The 22,848-nt window shown below is 47.4% G+C and overlaps 1 protein-coding gene across 1 annotated transcript; it reads right to left on the bottom strand.

Annotated features, from left to right (window-relative positions):
• Positions 1–4,802: 4,802 nt before the first annotated feature.
• Positions 4,803–22,368, bottom strand: PKDREJ (polycystin family receptor for egg jelly). The gene has a single exon (XM_007976100.3). It carries the CDS (start codon positions 12,466–12,468, stop codon positions 5,704–5,706), a length of 6,765 nt encoding a protein of 2,254 aa, XP_007974291.3. The 5' UTR covers positions 12,469–22,368; the 3' UTR covers positions 4,803–5,703.
• Between the last annotated feature and the right edge of the window lie 480 nt (positions 22,369–22,848).

The following is a 22,848-nucleotide window of genomic DNA, read 5'->3' as shown; positions in this document are numbered from 1 at the left end:
GGCCTCTCTGCTGCCCCTCGCCCCCAGGCACACCTGCTTGCCTCTACAGAGGCCCGTGGCCTCTGACACACCGTGCCCTAGACCCGAAATGCCCGCCCTACTCCTGGAGCCTCCGGTGTGTGAGAGGCACCTTTCCCTGGGGCCAGGGGCCCAGACTCTGAAACCGGGCTGGCTTCGCCTGTGAGCCCCAGTCCTCCCAGCTGGAGTCCCCCGCCCCAGCCGCAGCGGGCCTTCACCTGTGGTTTGGGGACGACAGGGTGGCCACCCTCCTTCCCCCAAAGATTTGAGGGTTTTGTTCCACGCGGGAGGTCTGCCTGTGCCAGCAGCCCGCAGCCTTTCACATGCTGTTGCGTTACAGGGCCCTCTGTGACCTTCCCTATGCCGAGGGGTGCTTCGTCTGTGTTCCTGAGAGACCAGAATTTATTCTTGTCTTGTCAAGCCACATTTGTAGGAATGTTGCCAAGTTGCAGCAGGCTGGGGTCTGGGACTTGCTCCTTTGGCGAATTGCGAAGTCAGGATGTAGAAGGCATTTTAGCAGTAATGGAAACCAGAACCACTCTTAGACCTGGGCAAGAGGGGCCCCAGGAATTAGCAAGCAATTAGAAAGCAGCTGGATTTCGATGACCTCCACTGTGCTTAGTGCAATGGCATTCGATTCGTTGGATCGTTTCAAAGATGACATACTGGGTTTTTGTTTTTGTTTCTAGAGGTGTCTAAAGATGGAACATCTTGAAGCATTTTGAATTTGACCTGTGACTACCCTCAGATACAATGATGGTAACCCCATAAGTGCCGTTAAAGCAATTTGACTTATGTTAGACAGGTTAACATTAGATGCATTAGAAGAGTTCAGTGAAATAGTGGGCAGCATTCAAAGAGCAAATCGTGGTCTGTGGCAGAAAATAGTTAATTTTGTATTTGAGCTGTCCAGTTATTACAATTAGAAAAAACTTTAAAGAATCCAAAAGGATTTAAAATATTGCATTAAGTTTTAGGAGAAAATGGTTTCCCAAAAGTAACTGCATATGAAATAAGCACTAAAATGACATTCAAGTACAATGTAAGAAAATCAGAACTAGAAGCATTTGCTGGAGTCTGAAGAAAAAGATTTATGTACGAATGATCCTGAAACTAACTTCTATAGAGACTGTTTTCCGGCCATGGTAGATCAAGGTATAAATTCTACTGAAGAGAGAGATTCAAACAAAGTGAGTAACCTACCACAGTTTTCAGTTTTCTTTATAATACCCCAGCAACGTAAAAGAAAAATGTAAGAAATTCTATATGGATCTAAATGTAAGAAACGATGATGATGGTGAAATAATAACATTATTTTATATAATGAAAATATTGTGTAATATTTTCTGCAATCCCGATAATTTTTCAATTGCGCCCTTTCTACAGTGTTTAAACATGATATCAATAGTCATGGTTCATTTCTGCATATGAAGCTTTAAGAATCTTACTCATAATTCATTACCACTCTCAGCAGAGCCAAGTTTCTCCCAGTTGAAATAACTAAAAACTATCTGAAAGTATACTGACTCAGGAAAGGTTGTCTAATTTGGCACTACTGTCAAAGAAAAGGCAATTGCGTGAACATCTTCATTAGTCATTCTTCTGAAATGAAGACAAGAAAAACATTTATGAAAGAAATAACATAATTTATGGATTATGTATGTATTTATTACCCATCCAGGCATTAGCGGCCTATCAACAGAATACCCAGAGGTACACAATAAACATTAGCTATCTTTAATATTTTGGCAATTTTCAGCTATATTAAAACCATAGTTTTACACATAATTTTGAATTCTGTTTTATGAAGGTGTATTTGTTCAGGTAAGTGGATATAAATGTTTTATGTAACGGTTTGTAAGCTTTTAAATATTTGGACATACAGAGATTTGTAGTCCTGCCTTAGGCCCCACAGATGCTAGGGGTGGGCTCACTGGGAAAAATGCATATATGTTGTGGCAATACTTATAAAATGTATGGATGTAATCTTAAAAGATTATCACAATATCAAATATCGTACATTGTGTATTTAGGTGAAGACTGAAAGAAAATCTGAAAATCAGAAGGAATTGAATGCAGATGAAATCTAGAGCTAAAATATTGCTAATAGCAGCAACAGGGGGTACTGTGGAAGAATAACTTCTTATGTACCCCACTTCACTAAATATCATTCTATTTGTTCTATTCTCCGTTTCTGCCAGTAACATGGAAGTCTAAAGGCTTGCATTTTGTTTTTAGTGCTAACTAATGAAATTCCAGAAGCAGGCCTTAAAAATGCAAAGTCTTCATAATTAACAGTAAGTGTTGAGATAGATGAAGGACATATATCCCCTTCTCTGTAGCTACAGCAATGGAGCTTTCTCTGCATATAAAACTTGTTCAACTACTCTGAGTATTTAATAAGGGGCTAAATTGAGAACAAAACCAGGAATATCCATCTTCTTGTTCTGTGCAACAGAGACAGTGGGAGGGTATTCATAACTATAGCCAATTATTCTGGAATAGTCCTACCCTATCCCTGGAAGTATAATGAGAACAAGAGTCTTAAAAGACTCCTTTAGGCTGGGTGCGGTGGCTCATGCCTGTAATCCCAGCACTTTGGGAGGCCAAGGCAGGCAGATCACTTGAGGCCAGGAGTTTGAGACCAGTCTGGCCAACATGGTGAAACCCCATCTCTACTAAAAAAACATACAAAAATTAGCCAGGCATTGGTGGGGGCATGCTTGTAGTCCCACCTACTCAGGAGACTGAGGCACCAGAATTGCTTGAACCTGGTGGGCGGAGGTTGCAGTGAGCTCAGATCTTCCAGCCCGGGCAACAGAGCAAGACTCCATCTCAAAAGAAAAAGAAAAAAAAAGGCTCCTTTAGAAATTGTTGCTATGGGCCAGGTGCAGTGGCTCACACTGTAATCCCAGCACTGAGAGGCCAAGGCAAGTGGATCACCTGAGGTCAGGATTTTGAGACCAGCCTGGCCAACATGGCGAAACCCCATCTCTACTAAAAAAAAAAAAAAAAAAAAAAATTAGCTGAGCATGGTGGTGTGCACCTGTAGTCCCAGCTACTTGGGAGTCTGAGGCAGAAGAATTGCTTGAACCCAGGAGGCAGAGGTTGCAGTGAGCTAAGATCAAGTCACTGCACTCCAGCCTGGGCAACAAAGCAAGACTCCATCTCAAAAAAAAGAAAAAAAGGAAAAAAAAAAAAAAAAAAAAAAAAACAAGGACACTCCCCACTTCCACTTCCCCAACACACACAAATTGTTGCTATGTCCTGTGAAAATGGCCTTCAAAAGAAACCTGAATTTTTATTTGTTACTTGATACCTTGTCCTCCTGATAATGGTATAATTGGCATCTCCTTGTTTCTAAACTGTATAAATACCTGTCATCACTCTTATCAGGGTGGAAGAAAACCCCTCGTACTCTCTTTCCCAACATGCCTGGAAAGAGTCCTGTGACTGCTGGTTTTCTCACTTTCACCAAGAAATTGAGATTCTTGTCTCATTTGGCAGGTCCCATAGCAGCTGTCCTTGGTCGTCACTCAAACCACCTCCAGTGGTTGTTACTTGGCCTCCAATGACTCCCTATGGCCTCTGTCCATGTGGCCCCTGTGGTTACAACTGTGGCCCTCCTGACTCAGTAACTCATTCTCCCACTGCACAGCTCAGGCTGTGTTGGTGGGAAACCTTTCTCCACCCCTGGTGCTTTGTTCCTGGGAAGGGAGGCCAACTAGCCTACCCTGATCCCACTCAGCCCCTGAGAAGGGGCAGGGACTTCAGCGGATTACCAAACTGGAGGAGAAGGCCTGGGAATGCCCACCCACAGACAGCATGTGTCTCTGCCTTGCCCTCCTGCCAGCAGTCACTGCTGCCTTGAAGGACAGGCCTCTGCAGCTTGCCTCCAACTGGGTCTCGAGCTCCCTCATTCTGTAGTTAAGTGGGCAAGTGCATTTGACCCGACTGCAACCAGCCTCTGTCAGTAAAAAGTAATCATGTGGACATGTGCTGACCCTTTTTCTCAATCCATTCAGAAGTCAGGTGGTTAAGAGAGGCACTATCTCAAGAACATGTGCCCTAGTCGGAAGCACTGGGCCAGTGTGGGCCAGGCCACTCCCATGGCCTTCCCACCAGGGAAGTTAGAAAATCCCCATCTGACCTCTTTTTTTGTTGTTTGTTTTGAGATAGAGTCTCGCTCTGTTGCCCAGGCTGGAGTGCAGTGGCAAGATCTCGGCTCACTGCAACCTCTGCCTCCTGGGTTCAGGTGATTCTCCTACCTCAGTCTCTTGAGTACCTGGGACTACAGGTGCCCACCACCATACCCGGCTAATATTTGTATTTTTAGTGGATACGGGGTTTCGCCATGTTGGCCAGGCTGGTCTTGAACTCCTGACCTCAAGTGATCCACCCACCTCAGCCTCCCAAAGTGCTGGGATTACAGGTGTGAGCCACTGCGCCCAGCCCCCATGTGACCTTCTGACCCTTGCTAACTGTGTGAGGCCTTGGGTGAATCATGAGACCTTTTCATCTTCCCACCTGGCAACAAGTGAGACAGAACTACATTCTGCCCAGGTCTAGGCGTCCCTTCGAAGGAAACGACGAAAGGAGTCTGTGTGTGTCTGCAGGGGCCTAGTGTGGTATGGCTATTTCAGTGCAGCTGAAGATGACAGGGACACCGAAGTGGGTACAAAGCAGCCACCCATCTCATTTGGTTGTCCCCCTTTTCTAGGCCTCCACTTTGAGGGCAGGAGCTATATGTGTATATGCCCCTCACACAGAAATCACTGCAAGGCTCAAAGAAGAAATCTCACATTTAATTCTGATAAAGCTTAGTGGCATCTACATAAATGAACATGCTTCTGAGTGAAAATAGTACAGCTACCGTCCCTTGTTTCCCTGGAGTGATAAACCACATTTTCCTTATTCCTAAATAGTCTGGCACACCATAAATAACCAAATGCCCAAATCCTAGATGCATATGTTGCTATATTCAACATATAGACATATTTCAATGTGAATCCACATACACCTTTTTGTTGTTTAACAAAACATGTGTCTTGGTCAGAAAATGTTACTGAATTTTACTTTAACTACCGGTAGCTTTAAGAATAAATGAGAAGCACCACTTCTCTATTCCCAAGCATGAAGCAAGCCCTGGAACTCCCCATGAGGCCCTAAGCCCAGATGGACCAAGAGGAGGGGAGGCTTGGCAGCCCTGATCTACAAAGGGGCCTCCCAGCAAGGCCAAGGAGTTTGGGGCTCTGTCAGGAACAACAGGCCATCGGCTTCCAACGTGGGTCAAGCACAGAAACACCAGAAAATGCTCCACCCTGGCCGGGTCCCTCTCTCAAATCTGGTTCTCAAAACCAGTGGCTCTGCCTTCGCTAAATTTCAGGCACCAAAGAAACAGGGTTGCCCTTGTACAGGGAGTCACATAACTCCCCTCTAAAAGGAAATCAGTCCAGGAATCACACACTGTGATCCTGCTGTCTCCCCAGATGCTACACCACACCAACTTTTACATTCCCAAGAGCAGAGGCCAAGATTGGGGATTCTTCCAAATGTAGGGGATGCACCTTGTGAAGGACATGAATAGAAAGCATGACTAAGCCACTGACGCTCCCTAATTCCCTTAATCCCACAGACTCAGCATTTGGGGGAACACTTGCTTGTGACTCATGAAACCATCATCCATCAAACAACAAGGTAAACCATTTTCTTCCCGTTGATGTTTCTGGTCTTCAGCCCCAGATAACGGCGGCTGTTCTTCTCTGGCTGCCCATACAGCATGTCAGTAAAGAACTCAGGCTCATCTTTGGCCTTAGATTGTGAGGTCAGAAAGCTGAACATGGTTCTCAGCTTACGGCACAAATAGGTCATTGCTTCCACTTCATCTGATGGCTCCTCATACACAGGCTGCTTCATTTCCTCGTATGCAGACAGAATTACAGCCTGAAATAAGTTGATCAAGACACAGATCATCACCAGCATGAAAGATGAGAGGAACAGGACCCCCAGAATCCTATTATTGGAAAATTCAGTGTTCTGGAAAGCTGAGACACAATAGGAAAATACTGTCTGAGTGGAATGAACCAAGTTACTGTAGTTCCATTCATGCTGACCAAACACCAGGTAACCAAAAGCCATATATACAAAGAAATACACGGACACAACAAATGCCATGTGGCAGATGCCAGGGAGGGCAGCCTGGATGGCCCTCTGAGCCAGGCGCACATCGTAGAAGAATCTGGAATACCTGAGGGTCTTCAAAATTGTCAGAAATAACAGGAAACCCAAAATTATCCTCATGATGTGATCTACCTGAGAAACTGCATGAAAGGGAATGAAGTCTTCAGGGTTCGACAAGTAAAACTGAATTATGCCAGTGGCCAGGAAATGTTTCCTGAGAAAGAGCACAATCAACACAGTAAATATGCATTTTAAAGCAAAGTTGAGCAAATTATACACACTTCTCACATAGGAGGCTCTTTCTTGCATAATGATATAACCCTCATCCACAATGTAGGCTAAGAAAAAAATGAGAATGGCCACATACAAGTAGATTTCTGCTGAAGTTTTTCTGTCAAAATCAGCAAGTGAAAAAGAGTGCAGAGATATGCTTGTGTTGACAACTCCTAACTGAGAGACCTCAAATATGACTGAAATGCTACAGAACAGATTTACATCTGGATTAAAAGTCGTTAATTCCAAAACCACAGCCCATGTCTTCTCATCCAGCCAATTGCTTTCCTGAAGTTCTTTGAGCCTCAGTGTGGAATTAAACTGCTGCTGTTTTGGAAAAAAATAGAGTGCATATCCTCCAGATCCATAGGTGTGTAGTAGTCCATAGGAATAATACAACCATTGCTTTCCTTGAGGCTTATAAGTAAATCCATTGGTACTCTCATCTATAGCCTGCTTATCAACTTCATTCCAAAAGCCAGAATAGTTTTTTGTGTCTTCTGGGTCAATGCCATATTTGGGATGACAATGAATTTCTCTTCTGATGCTGTTTTGCACAAACTTTTCGGCAGGTAGACACATTTTTTCACTAGATTTTGCTCTCACTTGCCTCATCAATGGAAGGCCAAGGATTTTAGATGAGCTTTCAGGAAGAAATGTTGGATTCAGGTCATTGTGTAACAAAGGTAACAGCACGCTGTTTAGCCATCTATAGATGTCTTCTAGCTTAGTCACATTAGCAAGATCCATAGAGAACCGATCACGAATAAACTGGTTATAGTAAAAGCTGTCAGTGTGACGTAGTAGGGCGATAAGGATCAACAGAAGGGCTAGAAAGATAAAGTGAGTTAGAATGTAACTCAGAAACAGGAGTGCTCTTCTCTTGATCCTCTTCTTTCTTTTGAATATTCTGATTTCATCTTCTGTAAGGGGTTGGTACATCCTCGTGCCTCGGATTCGGACAATCTGGTCATGTATCCTCTGCATTTCTTCTGGATGCATTCTCATTCCATCCAAGCTGATCTCAGTATATTTATAGTTGGTTGACCACAAAAGGTTTTTGCAATACTTGAGTTTATTTGTTCTGAAGCCTGACAAGAGTATAATTTTAGATGGCTGCACCAGAAAAACTGACTGACAGAATGAACAAAAAGATGCAAAGAGCCATTCTATTGACTTGTCATAGCCGTAAGTCAGTCCATAAAATACGATGAAGAATGAGGATATGCTAGAAGTAGCAAAAACCAAAAACCATGCAACATAAACACACCACCAAGGCAGGACGATCCGGGGTTTTTCCTTAAGCTGCTGGAGATCCTGTTGGGAAGGATGCTCTTCGGAGTGGACATCCTGATTGTCTTCTATGTTGTTACTGGAATTTGTATTTGGCCTGGGGGTCTCTGGGGTCTTGATTTGTGCTTTCCTATGCCTGCGCTTGGGTTTGGAGGTTGCCTTAGGAGAAGCCTTTGGAAGCCTGGGCTTTCCTTTAGATGCAGGTTTTGCAACCTCCCTGGGGTGTGCCTTAGCAGTTTCATAAGCATGCCATTTTCTTAAGCCTTCTTCCCAGTGCTCACTTGCTTCTGACATTAGAGGATGTTTTTGAGGAGATACCTCCTTTAGATCCGCTTGAGGTTTCCTCTGGGAATAGGTGAACAAAAAAGTTATTAATAATTGCACAGGGATTGTAATTAAGACACTTTCAATTCCTATCATCATTGATCTCATGTACTTCCTCTCTCTTGACTCAGTTTGTTCTTGTCTATTTAGATTAAAGAACATAATGTTACAAAGAAGAGAGCTTAGCAACATTGCTAAACAACAGGACAATCTCTGGAGCCTATTGAATGTTTTAGCAACAACACTAGCAAAAATAGAGAACCACATGTGGTTTTTCTGGAGATTACTACTCACATCTATAAAGAAAAAGTCTTTTCTGGTCAGAGGCTCATCTGGATGGGTAACGTGAAATGTTCTGTCCAAAGTGGTATCAATAGAAAGCCATTTCTGGCATATGAACAGCCAAATGTGCCTGCTAAACAGATTTTCCACTTTGATTCTACTTAAATACCAGCTCGGCGAATGACCCTCGTTGTTGTGCCACACACGGATGGAATGGATGTCCCCCAAGTCACTTTTTGTCGTTAGGAGGAAAGTGTTGATGCTACCTCGGTAGAGAGTTGTAAAATGTGGATGGCTTAAACAATGCACATCACTTGTACTCACAGTTCCCCTAAGTTGCACAAAGACATCGGCCCTGGTCCCAGACCCCCAACGACTTCCTGTAAAAATAGTCACCAAGTAGCATAAATTATCATAAGGATCATTATCTGGTAGAACTATCACATGTCCCCGAAGATGCTGGTCAATTTCATCCCTGTATAAGGCCCAGAAAGCTAGGATCACGTATAAAAGAATAATGAAAAGCACAGTGAAGAAGGTCACAGGGTTTCGGTGAAGGCTCTTGATGATGTTTAACCGTAGATCCACAGGATTAGGGATCACAATCACCTTGGCCATCACATAGTGGGTTTGCAGGTGAATGTTGGTGAGTCCGACTATGCCCAGCTGTCGTCTGGCCCTCACTATGTTCTTGCAGATGCAGTGCACGTTATGCCAGCTGGTCTTCTCACCAAGAACACAGTAACCCTCTCTCCATTCACTCTGGATCCCATACATGTCCAAGCACTGGATGCTGAAAATAGAAATTCTCACTAGCTTGTCATTAGGCTTCATGACAAAACGAGGTGCCTGCAGAACTATGGATACAGTACAGTGGGGAGAGTGGCTGTGCTGAGCTATGAGTTGCAGCAGGGACACGGGGAGACAGACTACACGGGCCTTCTTCACTCTGCAGGCCGGGTCAAACAGGGCACTCTGGCTGGCAACTGGAGGGATGTCATGAGGCACCAGGAAGGTGGCAAGCAGTGCTGTGGGAGTGATCTGACTGCCTGTGTACACCAACACCGTGAACAGCACCATCACTTCTGTCACTATGTGGACCAGCACCTCCCTAAGCACTCTGCTGTCCACTTGAAAGCTAAACCCACCTGTCGTCGTCTTTGAGGACCCATCAACATCTCCGTTGGGTCCCACTGTGAGATTAAAAGCTGCAAAGGTCAAGTTTTTCCTGACGAGGTACACTTCCGCTACATCAGGTGTGATCTCTACCACACTACCATTATCTGCAACTCCTGTCATTCTGAATCCAAACACCTGTACCGAAGTGTTTTCCTGATCATTTAACCAAGGAAAGGGGTCATTTGTGAAATCACAAAACATTGTGGAAATGGGAGCATTTGCAGACAGACCAGGAACACTGCTTGCATTGAGTGTTGGATAAAAACAATTTCTGCAGTGTTTCTCATTTCCGAACACCTGGGTAACACCCCACTTTTCAACTTTCTTGACATACATGTTGAAATTGGGGGTTCTCATTGAGGTGGTTTTATTCCCTGGCACTTTATTAGCCAGTATTGTGTCTGATAAAGATTCTATTACATAGAAAGGATCTTTAACCACTTGGTGAGAAGTCATCTTAAGAATATTAGACAAACTCATTAATATTCCAGTGCTCATGATTTCTATTTGTTCAGATCGAAAGCGTTTATCTTTTTGTTGATACTCTTGTAGGGCTTGATTTGCTTGCCATATCCTCATGGTGGCACGTTTCTGAGCATCCCAAGTGAATTCAGAGGGTTTCTGGGTTAATTTGGTAATAGTCATGACTACCTGGCCAATTTCTACCAAAGTGCTTACAGGAAGAAGGAAAGACTGATCGATGAGGTGTTTTCGGAGACTGACTCTGTCATTTTGTAGAGGTAATTCAGTTCTCATGTTATTTAAAACGGAAGCTACTATATACAGTAAGTAACCTGCAGGTAAAAAATCCTGCTTTTGAATCAAAGTAGACAGCAATGAACTTGGTCCCATGGTGAAACTGAGTAACTGATTCAACACAGTCTTTGATGAATTTTTGTCAGTGGGAGCTTGTGCAGTGGCATGCAAAGTCACCTGAGAAAAAGCTCCTAGAGAGTCATAGACTTGGACATATATCTTCAAGGCATATTGATTAGCCACCATACCAACAGGGAGAAAGGAAGGGGGTGATGTGGACTGAGGCCCCAAGTAGAGGATGGTCCCCAGGGTGTTCTCTTTTACTGAACTTATTTCACCAACACTGTGCAAATCAGAAACAATTATTTTATATGTAAGAGGGACGTGCTTATCCCTAAAATTACTACACTGTACAACAAATTTAGTAATAAGTGCAATTCCTTTAGCTGGATTAATTTTGCATTCTCCGATTTGAGGGCCATGGTTAATAATAAAAGAATGCCTGAAGACTGAGGTAACTCCACTCCAACTTGCTAGATGTAGAGAAATGGAAAACTCAGCTTCCAAAAAATGCTGAAAAGCAAAAGCTTTTATAGACAGATAAGCACCATTCCTTCCTGTTACAGTTTCCCCCATCCAATCAAATAGCATCTCACCACCTGAAGAAGACAAAATTGACCATGTATAGAAATCACGGCTTGCACAATTTGTGCAATTTAGAAACAAAGAAAATCTATCAGAGACAATGAAGGTTCTCTCACAATTTTCGATACATGTGATGTGGGCTATAGTTTTTGGTCCTTGGAGCACGTGGACCCTCTTATCAGAAAAAGCTGTCCTAGAGTCCTTCTGAATCACCATTCTGAAGAAATACACGTGGTCGCCTTTAAGTGTTTCTGGCAAAAGTGTCAGTACAGGGCCCGTGGCCCAGGGCCACTTCAGATTGGCTTGCTCGGGGTGACAGACTTCCTTGCTCCCCAGGATTATTCGATCCCCACGGTAGTTTCTGGGATCTGTGGTACAGTACCAAAAGAACTGGAGTCCCTGTAACGGGCTGTCCGCATCTGGGTCCGAGGATGTGGACCCGTCCAGAATCAGCTGCTCTGTGAAATTAGCTGTTATGTTGACATCGCCAAGCATCACCGCCTGCAGGGAACTCCTGACAATCCAGACATAGACGGCGTCCGAGTCTTTCACCTCGGGCATCTTGGGGTTCCTTGTGGTGATGGACACCGTGAAATTAAACACATACACTCCCCACTGTAACGAATTGCTGGGGATGTGAATGAACATGGGGCTGTTCCTGATCTCGAGCTGGGGCACATCCAAGGGCTGTGTCCAGTCGGGCGCGTCGCCCACGGCGGGTACTGAGAACACCTGCCAGTACTGGGAGATGGCAAGGGCGGCCGGGCAGTCCAGCTGCACCGAGGCGTTGAGGGTGGCCTCCGCCTTCATGCTCAGGCGCACGGGGGCGCCCCTCTGGTCCGTGTTGATCCTCACGCTCTGGATGACGCAGGTGTTTATCTGACAGGACACGGACGACTCGACGGCTCTGTGGCGGGACGAGTTGACGGCCTGCAACATCAGGCGCGCGGGACCGTCTGTGGGGCACTCGGTGCGGGCCACGAAGCCCGGTTGGGGCCGCGGGCCTGGCGCGGCGGAGCGCGGGAAGACGCGGGCCGCGGGGGAGGCCGGGCGGGCGGCGCCGGGTCCGAGCAGCCGCAGGCGGAAGGCCCAGGCCAAGCGCCGGGGCCAGCGCGGTAGCGGCGCGGACCACGTCAGGGAGAGGCGACCGCCGCGCGCCGTGAGCTGCAGATCGACGAGCGTGGGCGCGGCGGGCCGGGGCAGGCGTTGGGCGCTGAGCAGGACGCGCAACACAAGGCAGTACCAGCGCCACCTGGCCCCTCCACGGGGGAAGCAGAGGCTGCCGCGGCCGCTCAGGACCACGCCGCCCGCCCGCACCGCGCTGGGCCGCAAACTGAGGAGGGCGCGGCCGCCGCGCACCCCGAGGCCCTGGGCGCCCCGGAGGAGGCCTCCGGGCGCCCCGGGGACGGCGGCTTGCGCCTCGCGAGGAGCCGGCGGCAGCGGGAGGCGGCCGAGGCTCAGGCCCAGGCCCAGGCCCAGGCCCAGGCCCAGAAGGAGGAGAGCGGGCCCAGGCCTCATGGCGCCGATCCGGGAGAAGCCGGGAGGCGCCGTGGAGGCCGCGAGGCGCGCCCAACTGCCGCGGGGGTCGCGGGGACAGTGGGGGTCTTGAGGACAGTGGGGGTCTCGGGCGTCGAAGGCCACGGACAGAGGGGTCCCAGGTACAGAGAGTCCCAGAGAGCAGCTGTGACCTCGGAGCTGGGGGTCAGTCGGCACTGGGGGCTTTGCGGGTACCCCTTCCCTCTCCGTCCCCAAGTGTGTGCAGGCCGAGGGTCAGGATGGCTCAGGAGGGCAGTTCAGCCCCGTGCAGACCACAGACAAGGGGCTTCTCAGCAGGAACCCTTGGGAAAGCCAGTCACAGCGTGGGAGATCAGGAGGGAACTGCGAGATCCCTGGGTGCACAGGAAGGTCTGACTTTCGGTTTCGTTTTTTGGGTTTGCTTTGCTCTTTTCTTTCTAGTTGGCTTGGGGGTTTTTTTTGTTTTGTTTTGTTTGTTTGCTTGCTTGTTTTTTGAGATGGAGTCTCTCTGTCACCCAAGCTGGAGTGCAGTGTCGTGACCTCAAGTGATCCACCCACCTTGGCATCCCAAAATGCTGGGATTACAGGCATGAGCCACTGTGCCTGGCCTCATTCTTTAACTCCATTTTTGCTGTATATTTTGGGACTTGATTGATTGATTGATTGATTTTAGAGACAGGGTCTTGCTCCATTGCCCAGGCTGGAGTACAATGGTGCAATCATAGCTCACTGTAACCTTGAACTCCTGGACTCAAGGAATCCTCCTGCCTTAGCCTCCCAGACTATAGGTCTACACCACTACACCTGACTGATTTTTAAAAATTTTTTATTTTTGTAGAGATGGTGTGTCTTGCTGTATTTCACAGGCTAGTCTCAAACTCATGGTCTTAATTGGCCCTCCCCTGTGTTAGTCCGTTTTCATGCTGCTGATAAAGACATACCCAAGACTGGGAAGAAAAAGAGGTTTAATTGGACCTACAGTTCCATATGGCTGGGGAGGCCTCAGAATCATGGCAGGAGACAAAAGGCACTTCTTACATGGCGGTGGCAAGAGAAAATGAGGAAGACACAAAAGTGGAAACCCCTGATAAAACCATCAGATCTTCTGAGACTTATTGACTGCCACAAAACAATATAGGGGAAACTGCCCCTATGATTCAATTATCTCCCACCAGGTCCCTCCCACAACATGTGGGAATTATGGGAGTACAATTCAAGATGAGATTTGGGTGGGGACACAGAGCCAAACCGTATCATTCCACCCCTGCCAAATCTCATCTCACATTTCAAAACCAATCATGCCTTCGCAACAGTCCCCTAAAGTCTTAACTCATTTCACAGTAACTCAAAAGTCCACAGTCCAAAGTCCCATCGGAGACAAAGGAAGTCTCTTATGCTTATGAGCCTGTAAAATCAAAGGCAACTGGCCAGGCACGGTGGCTCACGCCTGTAATCTTAGCACTTTGGGAGGCTGAGGGGTGGATCACCTGAGGTTGGGAGTTTGAGACCAGCCTGACCAACATGGAGAAACTCCATCTCTACTAAAAATACAAAATTATCCAGGCGTGGTGGTGCATGCCTGTAATCCCAGCTACGTGGGAGGCTGAGGCAGGAGAATCGCTTGGACCCAGGAAGTGGAGGTTGTGGTGAGTCAAGATCATGCCATTGCACTCCAGCCTGGGCAACAAGAATAAAAACTCTGTCTCAAAAAAAAAGAAAAAAAAAATCAAAAACAAGTTAGTTATTTCCTAGATACAATGGGGTACAGACATTGGGTAAATACAACCATTCCAAATGGGAGAAATTGGCCAAAACAAAGGGGCTATACGGCCCATGCAAGACCGAAATCCAGTGGGGCAGTCAAATCCTAAGCTCCAAAATTACCTCTTTTGACTTTATATCTCACATCCAGGTCATGCTGATGCAAGAGGTTCCCATGGTCTTGGGCAGCTCTACCCCTGTGACTTTGCAGGGTACAGCCTCCCTCGTGGTTGCCTTTATGGGCTGGTGTTGAGTGTCTACAGCTTTTCTAGACTCATGGTGCAAGCTGTTGGTGAATCTACCATTCTGGGGTCTGGAGGACGGTGGCCTTCTTCTCACAGCTCCACTAGGCAGTGCCCCAGTAGGGACTCTGTGTGGGGGCTCTGACCCCACATTTCCCTTCTGCACTGCCCTAGCACAGGTTCTCCATGAGAACCCTCCCCCTACAGTAAACTTCTGCCTGGCATCCAGGTGTTTCCATACATCTTCTGAAATCTAGGCAGAGGTGCCCAAACCTCAATTCTTGACTTCTGTGCAACCGCAGGCTCAACACCACGTGGAAGCTTCCAAGGCTTGGGGCTTGCATCATCTGAAGCCATAGCCTGAGCTCTACATTGGCCTTTTTCAGCCACAGCTGGAGCAGCTGGGACATACACAGGGCACCAAGTCCCTAGGCTGCACACAGCTTGGGGACCCTGGGCCCAGCCCACAAAACCGCTTTTTCCTCCTAGGCCTCCAGGCCTGTAATGGGAGGGGCTGCCATGAAGACCTCTGACATGCCCTGGAGACCTTTTCCCCATTGTCTTGGGGATTAACATTTGGCTCCTTGTTACTTACACAAATTTTTGCAGCTGGTTTGAATTCTCAGAAAATGGAATTTTCTATCACATTATCAAGATGCAAATTTTTCAAACTTCTATGCTCTGTTTTCCTTTTAAAACTGAATGCTTTTAACAGCACCTAAGTCACTTATTGAATGCTTTGCTGCTTAGAAATTTCTTCCACTAGATACCCTAAATCATCTCTCTCAAGTTCAAAGTCCCACAAATCTCTAGGGCAGGGGCAAAATGCTGCCAGTCTCTTAGCTAAAACATAACAAGAGTCACCTTTGCTCCAGTTCCCAACAAGTTCCTCATCTCCATCTGAGACCACCTCAGCCTGGACCTTATTGTCCATATCACTATCAGCATTTTGGGCAAAGCCATTCAACAAGTCTCTAGGAAGTTCCAAACTTGCCCACATTTTCCTGTCTTCTTCTGAGCCCTCCAAACTGTTCCAACCTCTGCCTGTTACCCAGTTCCAAAATTACTTCCACATTTTCAGGTATATTTTTGCAATGCCCCAGTCTAATGGTACCAATTTACTATATTAGTCTGTTTTCATGCTGCTGATAAAGACATACCCAGGACTGGGAAGAAAAAGATGTTTAATTGGACTTACAGTTCCATATGGCTAGGGAGGCCTCAGAATCATGGCAGGAGGCAAAAGGCACTTCTTTTTTTTTTTTTTTTTTTTTTGAGACAGAGTCTCGCTCTGTTACCCAGGCTGGAGTGCAGTGGCGTGATCTCAGCTCACTGCAAGCTCCACCTCCCAGGTTCACGGCATTCTGCTGCCTCAGCATCCCAAGTAGCTGGGACTACAGGCACCGACCACCATGCCCAGCTAATTTTTTGTATTTTTAGTAGAGACGGGGTTTCACCATGTTAGCCAGGATGATCTCGATCTCCTGACCTTGTGATCTGCCTGCCTCGGCCTCCCAAAGTGCTGGGATTACAGGCGTGAGCCACCGCGCCTGGCCGAAAGGCACTTCTTACATGGCAGTGGCAAGAGAAAATGAGGAAGATGCAAAAGCAGAAACCCCTGATAAAACCATCAGATCTTCTGAGACTTACTGCCATGAGAACAATATGGGGAAAACTAACCCCATGATTCAGTTATCTCCCACTGAATCCCCCCGACACAACACATGGGAATTATGGGAGTACTATTTAAGATGAGATCTGGGTGGGGACACAGAGCCAAACCATATCATCCCCCCTCCACCTCCCAAAGTACTGGGTTTGCAGACATGAGCCATCTCACCTGGCCTTCTGTTTATTAAATGTATACACATTCATGATTGTCTTCTTGATGAGTTGCTCCTTTTATCATTATGAAATGTCTCTCTTTTTGTTGTTTTGTTTTTTGTTTTTTTGGAGATAGAGTCTCACTCTGCTGCCCAGGCTGGAATACAATGATGTGGTCACGGCTCACTGCTGCCTGAACCTCCCTGGGCTCAGGTGATCCACCTCAGTTTCCCAAGTAGCTGGTACTACAGGCGTGTGCCACCATGCCTGGCTGATTTTTGTATTTTTTGTAGAGATGAGGTTTTGCCATGTTACTCACTCTGGTCTCGAACTCCTGAGCTCAAGTGATCCACCCACCTCAGCCTCCCAAAGTGCTGGGATTACAGGCGTAAGCCACCGTCTCTGGGCATGAAATTTCTCTCATTATCTCTGGTAGTAATCTTTGTTTCAGAGTCTAATTTACCTGATATTAGTTAAAATAGCCACACTAACCTTTTGCTTACTGCCTATATGGCATATTTTTTTTTCATTCATTTACTTTCAACTTACTCATTTCTTTATATTTAAAGTGGTCTTTTGTAGGCAACATGTAATAGAGTTTTTTTTTTTTTTTTTTTTTTAATCCAGTCAATCTCTGCCTTTTAATTGAAGTATTTGTACCATCACCATTTAACATGATTATTGATATGGTTGGATTTAGGTCTACCACTTTACTTGTTTTCTTAGTGTCCCCTCTTCTTCTTCTTTTTTTTTTTTTTTTGAGACAGGGTCTTCCTCTATCACCCAGTTTGGAGTTCAGTGGCACCATCACAGCTCACTGCAGCAGCTGCCAATTCCTGAGCTCAAGTGATTCTCCTGCCTCAACCTCCTGAGTAGCTGGGACTACAGGTACACACCACTACTTCCAGCTAACTTTATTTATTTTGGTAGATAGTCTCCCTATGTTGTCCAGGCTGGTCTTGAACTCTTGGCTTCAAGTAACTCTCCCCCCTCAGCCACCTGAAGTGCCGAATTACAGGTGTGAGCCTACTGTGCCCAGCCTATTCCATACATTTCTTTAGCACCTATTAGATGCTACACATTTTTCTAGGCATTGGCCCCAGTCCCAGTTCTTAGAGTTTTCTGTTATAGTGGGAGTGATCAGCTGTGAAATGTGGTATTAAGAAAAGTAAGGCAGGGTAAGAAATAAGGAATAGGAATGAGCTATGAGAGTCAGGATAGGCCTCTGGGGAGATGCTGTCTGAGCCCGCAGATCTGCATGAAGTGAGGGAGCAAGCTGTGAAAAGAGATAAGGAATAGCATTCCTAGTGTGTCCAAAATTGGTCAGTTGGTGGTTTCTTGGTTTATGCTGACTTCAAGAATGAAGCCGCAGACCCTCACAGTGAGTGTTACAGTTCTTAAAGATGGTGTGTCCCACAGTTTGTTCCTTCTGATGTTTGGATGTATCCAGAGTTAATTCCTTCCAGTGGGCTCATGGTCTCCCTGACTTCAGGAGTAAAGCTGCAGACCTTCGCAGTGAGTGTTACAGTTCATAAAGGTGGCACATCCAAAGTTGTTCATTCCTAGTTTGGAGTTGTTTGTGGTCTCACTGACTTCAGGAGTGAAGCTGCAGATCTTCACTGTGTTACAGCTCATAAAGGCAACATGGACCCAGAGCAAAAGAACAACCCTTCCCTGGAAGCTGACCCAACCAGGTTGCCCCACAATTGCTGCTGCTGCTGCTGCTGCTTGGGGCAGCCTGCTTTTATTCCCTTATCTGACCCCACCCACATCCTGCTGATTGATCCACTTTGCAGAGAGCTGATTGGCCCATTTTACAGAGAGCTGATTGGTCCGTTTTTGACAGGGTGCTGATTGGTATGTTTACAAACCTTGAGCTAGACACAGAGGGCTGATTGGTGCATTTACAAACCTTAAGCTAGACACAAAGTGCTGATTGGTGCCTTTACAGTTCTCCAGCTAGACATAAAAGTTCTCCAAGTTCCCACTAGATTAGCTAGATACAGAGTGCTGATTGGTGCATCCACGAACTCTGAGCTAGACACAGAGTGCTGATTGGTGCATATACAATCCTCCAGCTAGACCTAAGAGTTCTCCAAGTCCCCACCCTACTCAAGAGCCCAGCTGGCTTCGCCTAGTGGATCCCGCACCAGGGCCGCTGGCGGAGCTGCCTGCCAGTCCCGCACCGCCTGCCAGCATTCCCCAGTCCTTGGGCGGTCGATGGGACCTGGCGCCGTGGAGCAGGGGGCGGCGCCCATCGGGGAGGCTTGGGCCGCGCAGAGCGCACGGCGCGCGGCGAGCAGGGTTCGGGCATGGCGGCTGCAGGTCCCGAGCCCTGCCCCGCTAGGAGGCGGCTGAGGCCCGGCCAGAATTTGAGCGTGGCGCGGGCGGGCCGGCAGTGCTAGGGGACACGGCGCACCCTCTGCAGCTGCTGGCCCGGGTGCTAAGCCCTTCTGCCCGGGGGTGGCTCCCAGCGCAGGACCCGCCGAGCCCGCGCCCACCCGGAACTCGCGCTGGCCAGCGAGCGCCGCGCGCAGCACCGGTTACCGCTCGGCATCCACCTCCACACCTCCCCGCAAGCAGAGGGAGCCGGCTCCGGCGTCGGCCGGCCCAGAGAGGGGCTGTCATAGTGCAGCGGCGGGCTAAAGGGTTCCTCAAGCCCTGCCAGAGTGGACGCAGAGGCCAAGGAAGCGTCGAGGGCTGCTACCACGTTGTCACCTCTCACTAGCAGGGGGAATTGTATGTGCAAAAGCATTGAGACAGGCAGGAGAGAGATTAGTAGTGTGTCTGGGGTTAGGGGGTGGATAGTGAGTGGGGGAAATGTAATTGGAGAGATGGCCAAAGACAAAGTAGGCAGGGGCTTGTAGGACATGGTAACTAACACGGTTGGATTTTGTCTCATGTGGGCTGGGAAGCCTTTGGAGGGTTTTGAGCAGCAAAGGGGCCTGACCTGATTTCCATCTTGCAAGCATCACCCTGCTGTCGGGGAACAGACTGAAGGTAAGCAAGAGGGGAAGAAGGTAGGCCAATGAGGAGGGCCCAGTGAAGTGGAAGGGGCAGGCCTGGGTGTTGGAGGGTCAGCTGGTGTGTCCATGAGCTGATCTTGGCTTGGTTTGGGTTTGTGTGTGGAAAAGACAGCACTGGTTAATGGATTAGATGTCAGAAGGACCAGCTATGTAATTTTGGGGGCCCTCTGCCAATGGAAAATGCATTGTTCCTCATTCAAGCGTTATTTAGAATATCTGGACAGCTACAGCAGAGCATTAAAGCAAGCACAGGGCCCTTTTATGTGTGAGACCGAATGTGACTGCCCAGGTGCACACCCATGAAACTGGCCCTGCACACCAGATGTGAGTGAAAAAGAGCAAACAAGGATGACTCCCTGTGCCTGTCAGGAAGAGGTCTTTATTAGGTGTGATCTCAGGAAGTTGCTGCTTTGATAGATCAAACATGGTCACATGTCAGCAGTTTCCTGTTGGTCCTTCTGATCCAAGTCTGGTATTTAGGGGTGCCATGGAGTGAATGTGTCCCCCTGAATTCATATACCGAAGCCCTAATTGCCAACATGATGGTATTTGGAGGTGTACCCTTTGGGTGGTATAATAATTAGAGTTAATTAGGTCATGAGGGTGGGGCACTTATGGTGGGTGTATTAGTCCATTTTCACACTGCTGATAAAGACATTCCCCAGACTGGGCAGTTTACAAAAGAAAGAGGTTTATTGGACTTATAGTTCCACGTGGCTGGGAAGGTCTCACAATCATGGTGGAAGGTGGAAGGCATGTCTCACATGGCAGCAGACAAGAGAAGAGAGCTTGTGCAGGGAAACTTCCCCTTTTTAAAACCATCAGATCTCATGAGACCTATGCACAATCACAGGAACAGCATGGGAAAGACCTGCCCCCATGATTCAATTACCTCCTGCTGGGTGCCTCCCACAATACCTGGGAATTCAAGATGAGATTTGGGTGGGGACACAGCCAAACTATATCAGCAGCCTTATAAGAAGAGGAGAAACATCCCCCATCTACCACCATGCACATGCACATGCCAGACAAAGACCATGTGAAAACATAAGAAGGCAGCAGTCTGGCCAGGCACAGTGGCTCATGCCTGTAATCCCAGCACTTTGGAAGGCCGAGGTGGGTGGATCAAGAGGGCAAGAGATCAAGACCATCCTGGCCAACATGGTGAAACCCCATCTCTACTAAAAATACAAACAATTAGCTGGGCCTGGTGGTGTGCGCCTGTAGTCTCAGCTACTCAGGAGGCTGAGGCAGGAGAATGGCTTGAATCCAGAAAGCAGAGGTTGCAGTGAGCCGAGATCGTGCCATTGCACTCCAGCCTGGTGACAAAGCAAGACACTGTCTCTAATAATAATAATAATAAATAAATAAATAAATAAATAAATAAAAAGGCAGTAGTCAGCAAACCAGGAAGAAGGCCTTCTCCAAGAACTGGATCGTGCTGTCACCCTGATCTTGGATTCCAGCTTCCAGAGCATAAGAAATAAATTGTTTAAGCCACTCAGTCTGTAGTATTTTGTAATGGCAGCCAGAGCAGACTAGGGTAGGGGAATAAATGCCAGGACTGAAGACAGATTAGGGTTCTCAGTGGTCACATAGGGAGGAGGCACTATGGAGAAGCGGACAGACCCTGGAGTCCTATATTTAAAGCTCCAACCAGAGAGGAGCTGGAGGAGGAGGGCAGTAAGGCAGGAGAGCAGGGAGGTGGTGGGGGGCAGTCCTGGAAGCCAGGGCCAGAGGGTTTCAAGAAAGAGGGCGTGGCTGGCCATGTCCGATGTGGCTGAGGTTAGAGAGATGAATGGCCACTGAATTTGGGAACAGGGCATCTTTGGTGTCCTGGACAAGAGCAGTGTCAGTGGTGTGGTGGGGCAAAAGTTTGAGTGGAGTGGACTGAGGGGGAAATGGGAAGAAGATAGGGAGGTGGAGATGACCACATACAATTCTTTGGGTAAGTTCTGCCGACATGGTGTGGCAGTAGCCAGGGAGAAATGGGAGGAGCAAAGGGCATTTCTTACTGATGATAAACTATCTAAGATTTACAAAAAGATATAAAAAAGAATAAAGACTACTCATATGCCCATACCCCAGCTAGAGAAATAAAACAATTCCAATAGGACTGTAAGCCTCAGTGTATCCTTCAAGGGAGGATCCCCAGCCCCCTCCCAGGAGTAACTATTAACATAGGTCTAGTTTTTATTCTCTTGCATTTCTTTATTGTTTTATTACGTAGGGACAAGTTTATTAGCAGTACACTATTTTGCATGTTACTAGACTTTCCATAATGCCATCATATTGCATATATTCTTCTGCAGGCTATAAAGATCACATTGATTCATGTAGCTTTGGTTTATTCATTTTCATGACTGTTGAGTATTTTACTAAGGCTGTATACTAGAGTTCATCTGTTCTCCTACTGGTGGTTGTCAAGGTTGCTGTCTATATTTTTCCATTACAAATAATGGTGCTAAGCACCCTGGGACTGGTTTTCTCACTCTTGTAACCAGTATGTTGGGTAAACAGATCTTACATTTTAATAAAAAGAATTTATATATCCCCCCACAAACCCCTGCTCAGGCACGTGCATTGCCTGAGCCTAGTTCTTTCCCACTCCTTGGCTAAAAAGTTCTTGGTTCACGTTTGATTAAAATAAAGTTTCCTTGGCTGGGCACGGTGGCTTACGCCTGTAATCCTAGCACTTTGGGAGGCTGAGGTGGGTGGATCACCTTAGGTCAGGAGTTCCAGACCAGCCTGGCCAACATGGTGACAACCCATCTACTAAAAATACAAAAATTAGCCGGGTGTGGTGGCATGCGCCTCTACTCCAGCTACTCTGAGGCTGAGGCAGGAGAATCGCTTGAACCTGGGAGGCAGAGGTTGCAGTGAGCCGCGATTGCACCACTGTACTCCAACCTGGGTGACAGAGTGAGACTCCGTCTCAAAAAATAAAAATAAATAAATAAATAAAGTTTTCTTCAGCCCATGTACTAGTTGAACCCATGTACTAGTCAGAATTCTATTGACTAATACACAGTGAAGTGAATACATCATTGCTCATTAACTTCTCCCCTCCTCAGCCAGGGCCTTTGCCCTCTCCCCAGGCTGCCTCTGGCCGCCAGGCTGGAAGTGGTAGAGGAAGGGGGTGGGGGCGAGGAGAGATCTGACCTGGCTGACACTTGTGTTGCTGCTGGCGTCTGGCTGCACTCACCTGTAGAACTGACCCTTCCCTGGAGGGCGTGTTAGGCTCTTCAGAGGGCCACTCTGAGGGTCTCACTGAAGGCCTCTCATCTGTGGTCTCTCATTTAGGGGCTTCCCAGACATCCTTCAGCCCAGGGTTTGCGATCTTTGGCCCACCTGTGACAGCCCACCACCCCCCAGACAACCCTTTTGGGCAAAGTCCTGCTTCCTGCTCTCTTTCCCCCCTGTAAGACCACACCTAGGCCAGAGGAAGCATGGGCACCCTTCCTCCTGACCAGCCGGGAGTGTGGCCTTCCCCACCGCAGCTTCTGCACCCCTTCGTCCCTCAGAGCCGC

This window comes from Chlorocebus sabaeus, chromosome 19 (genome assembly GCF_047675955.1).
Source record: "Chlorocebus sabaeus isolate Y175 chromosome 19, mChlSab1.0.hap1, whole genome shotgun sequence".
NCBI lineage: Eukaryota > Metazoa > Chordata > Mammalia > Primates > Cercopithecidae > Chlorocebus > Chlorocebus sabaeus.
This window is presented reverse-complemented; position numbering and strand designations above follow the sequence as displayed.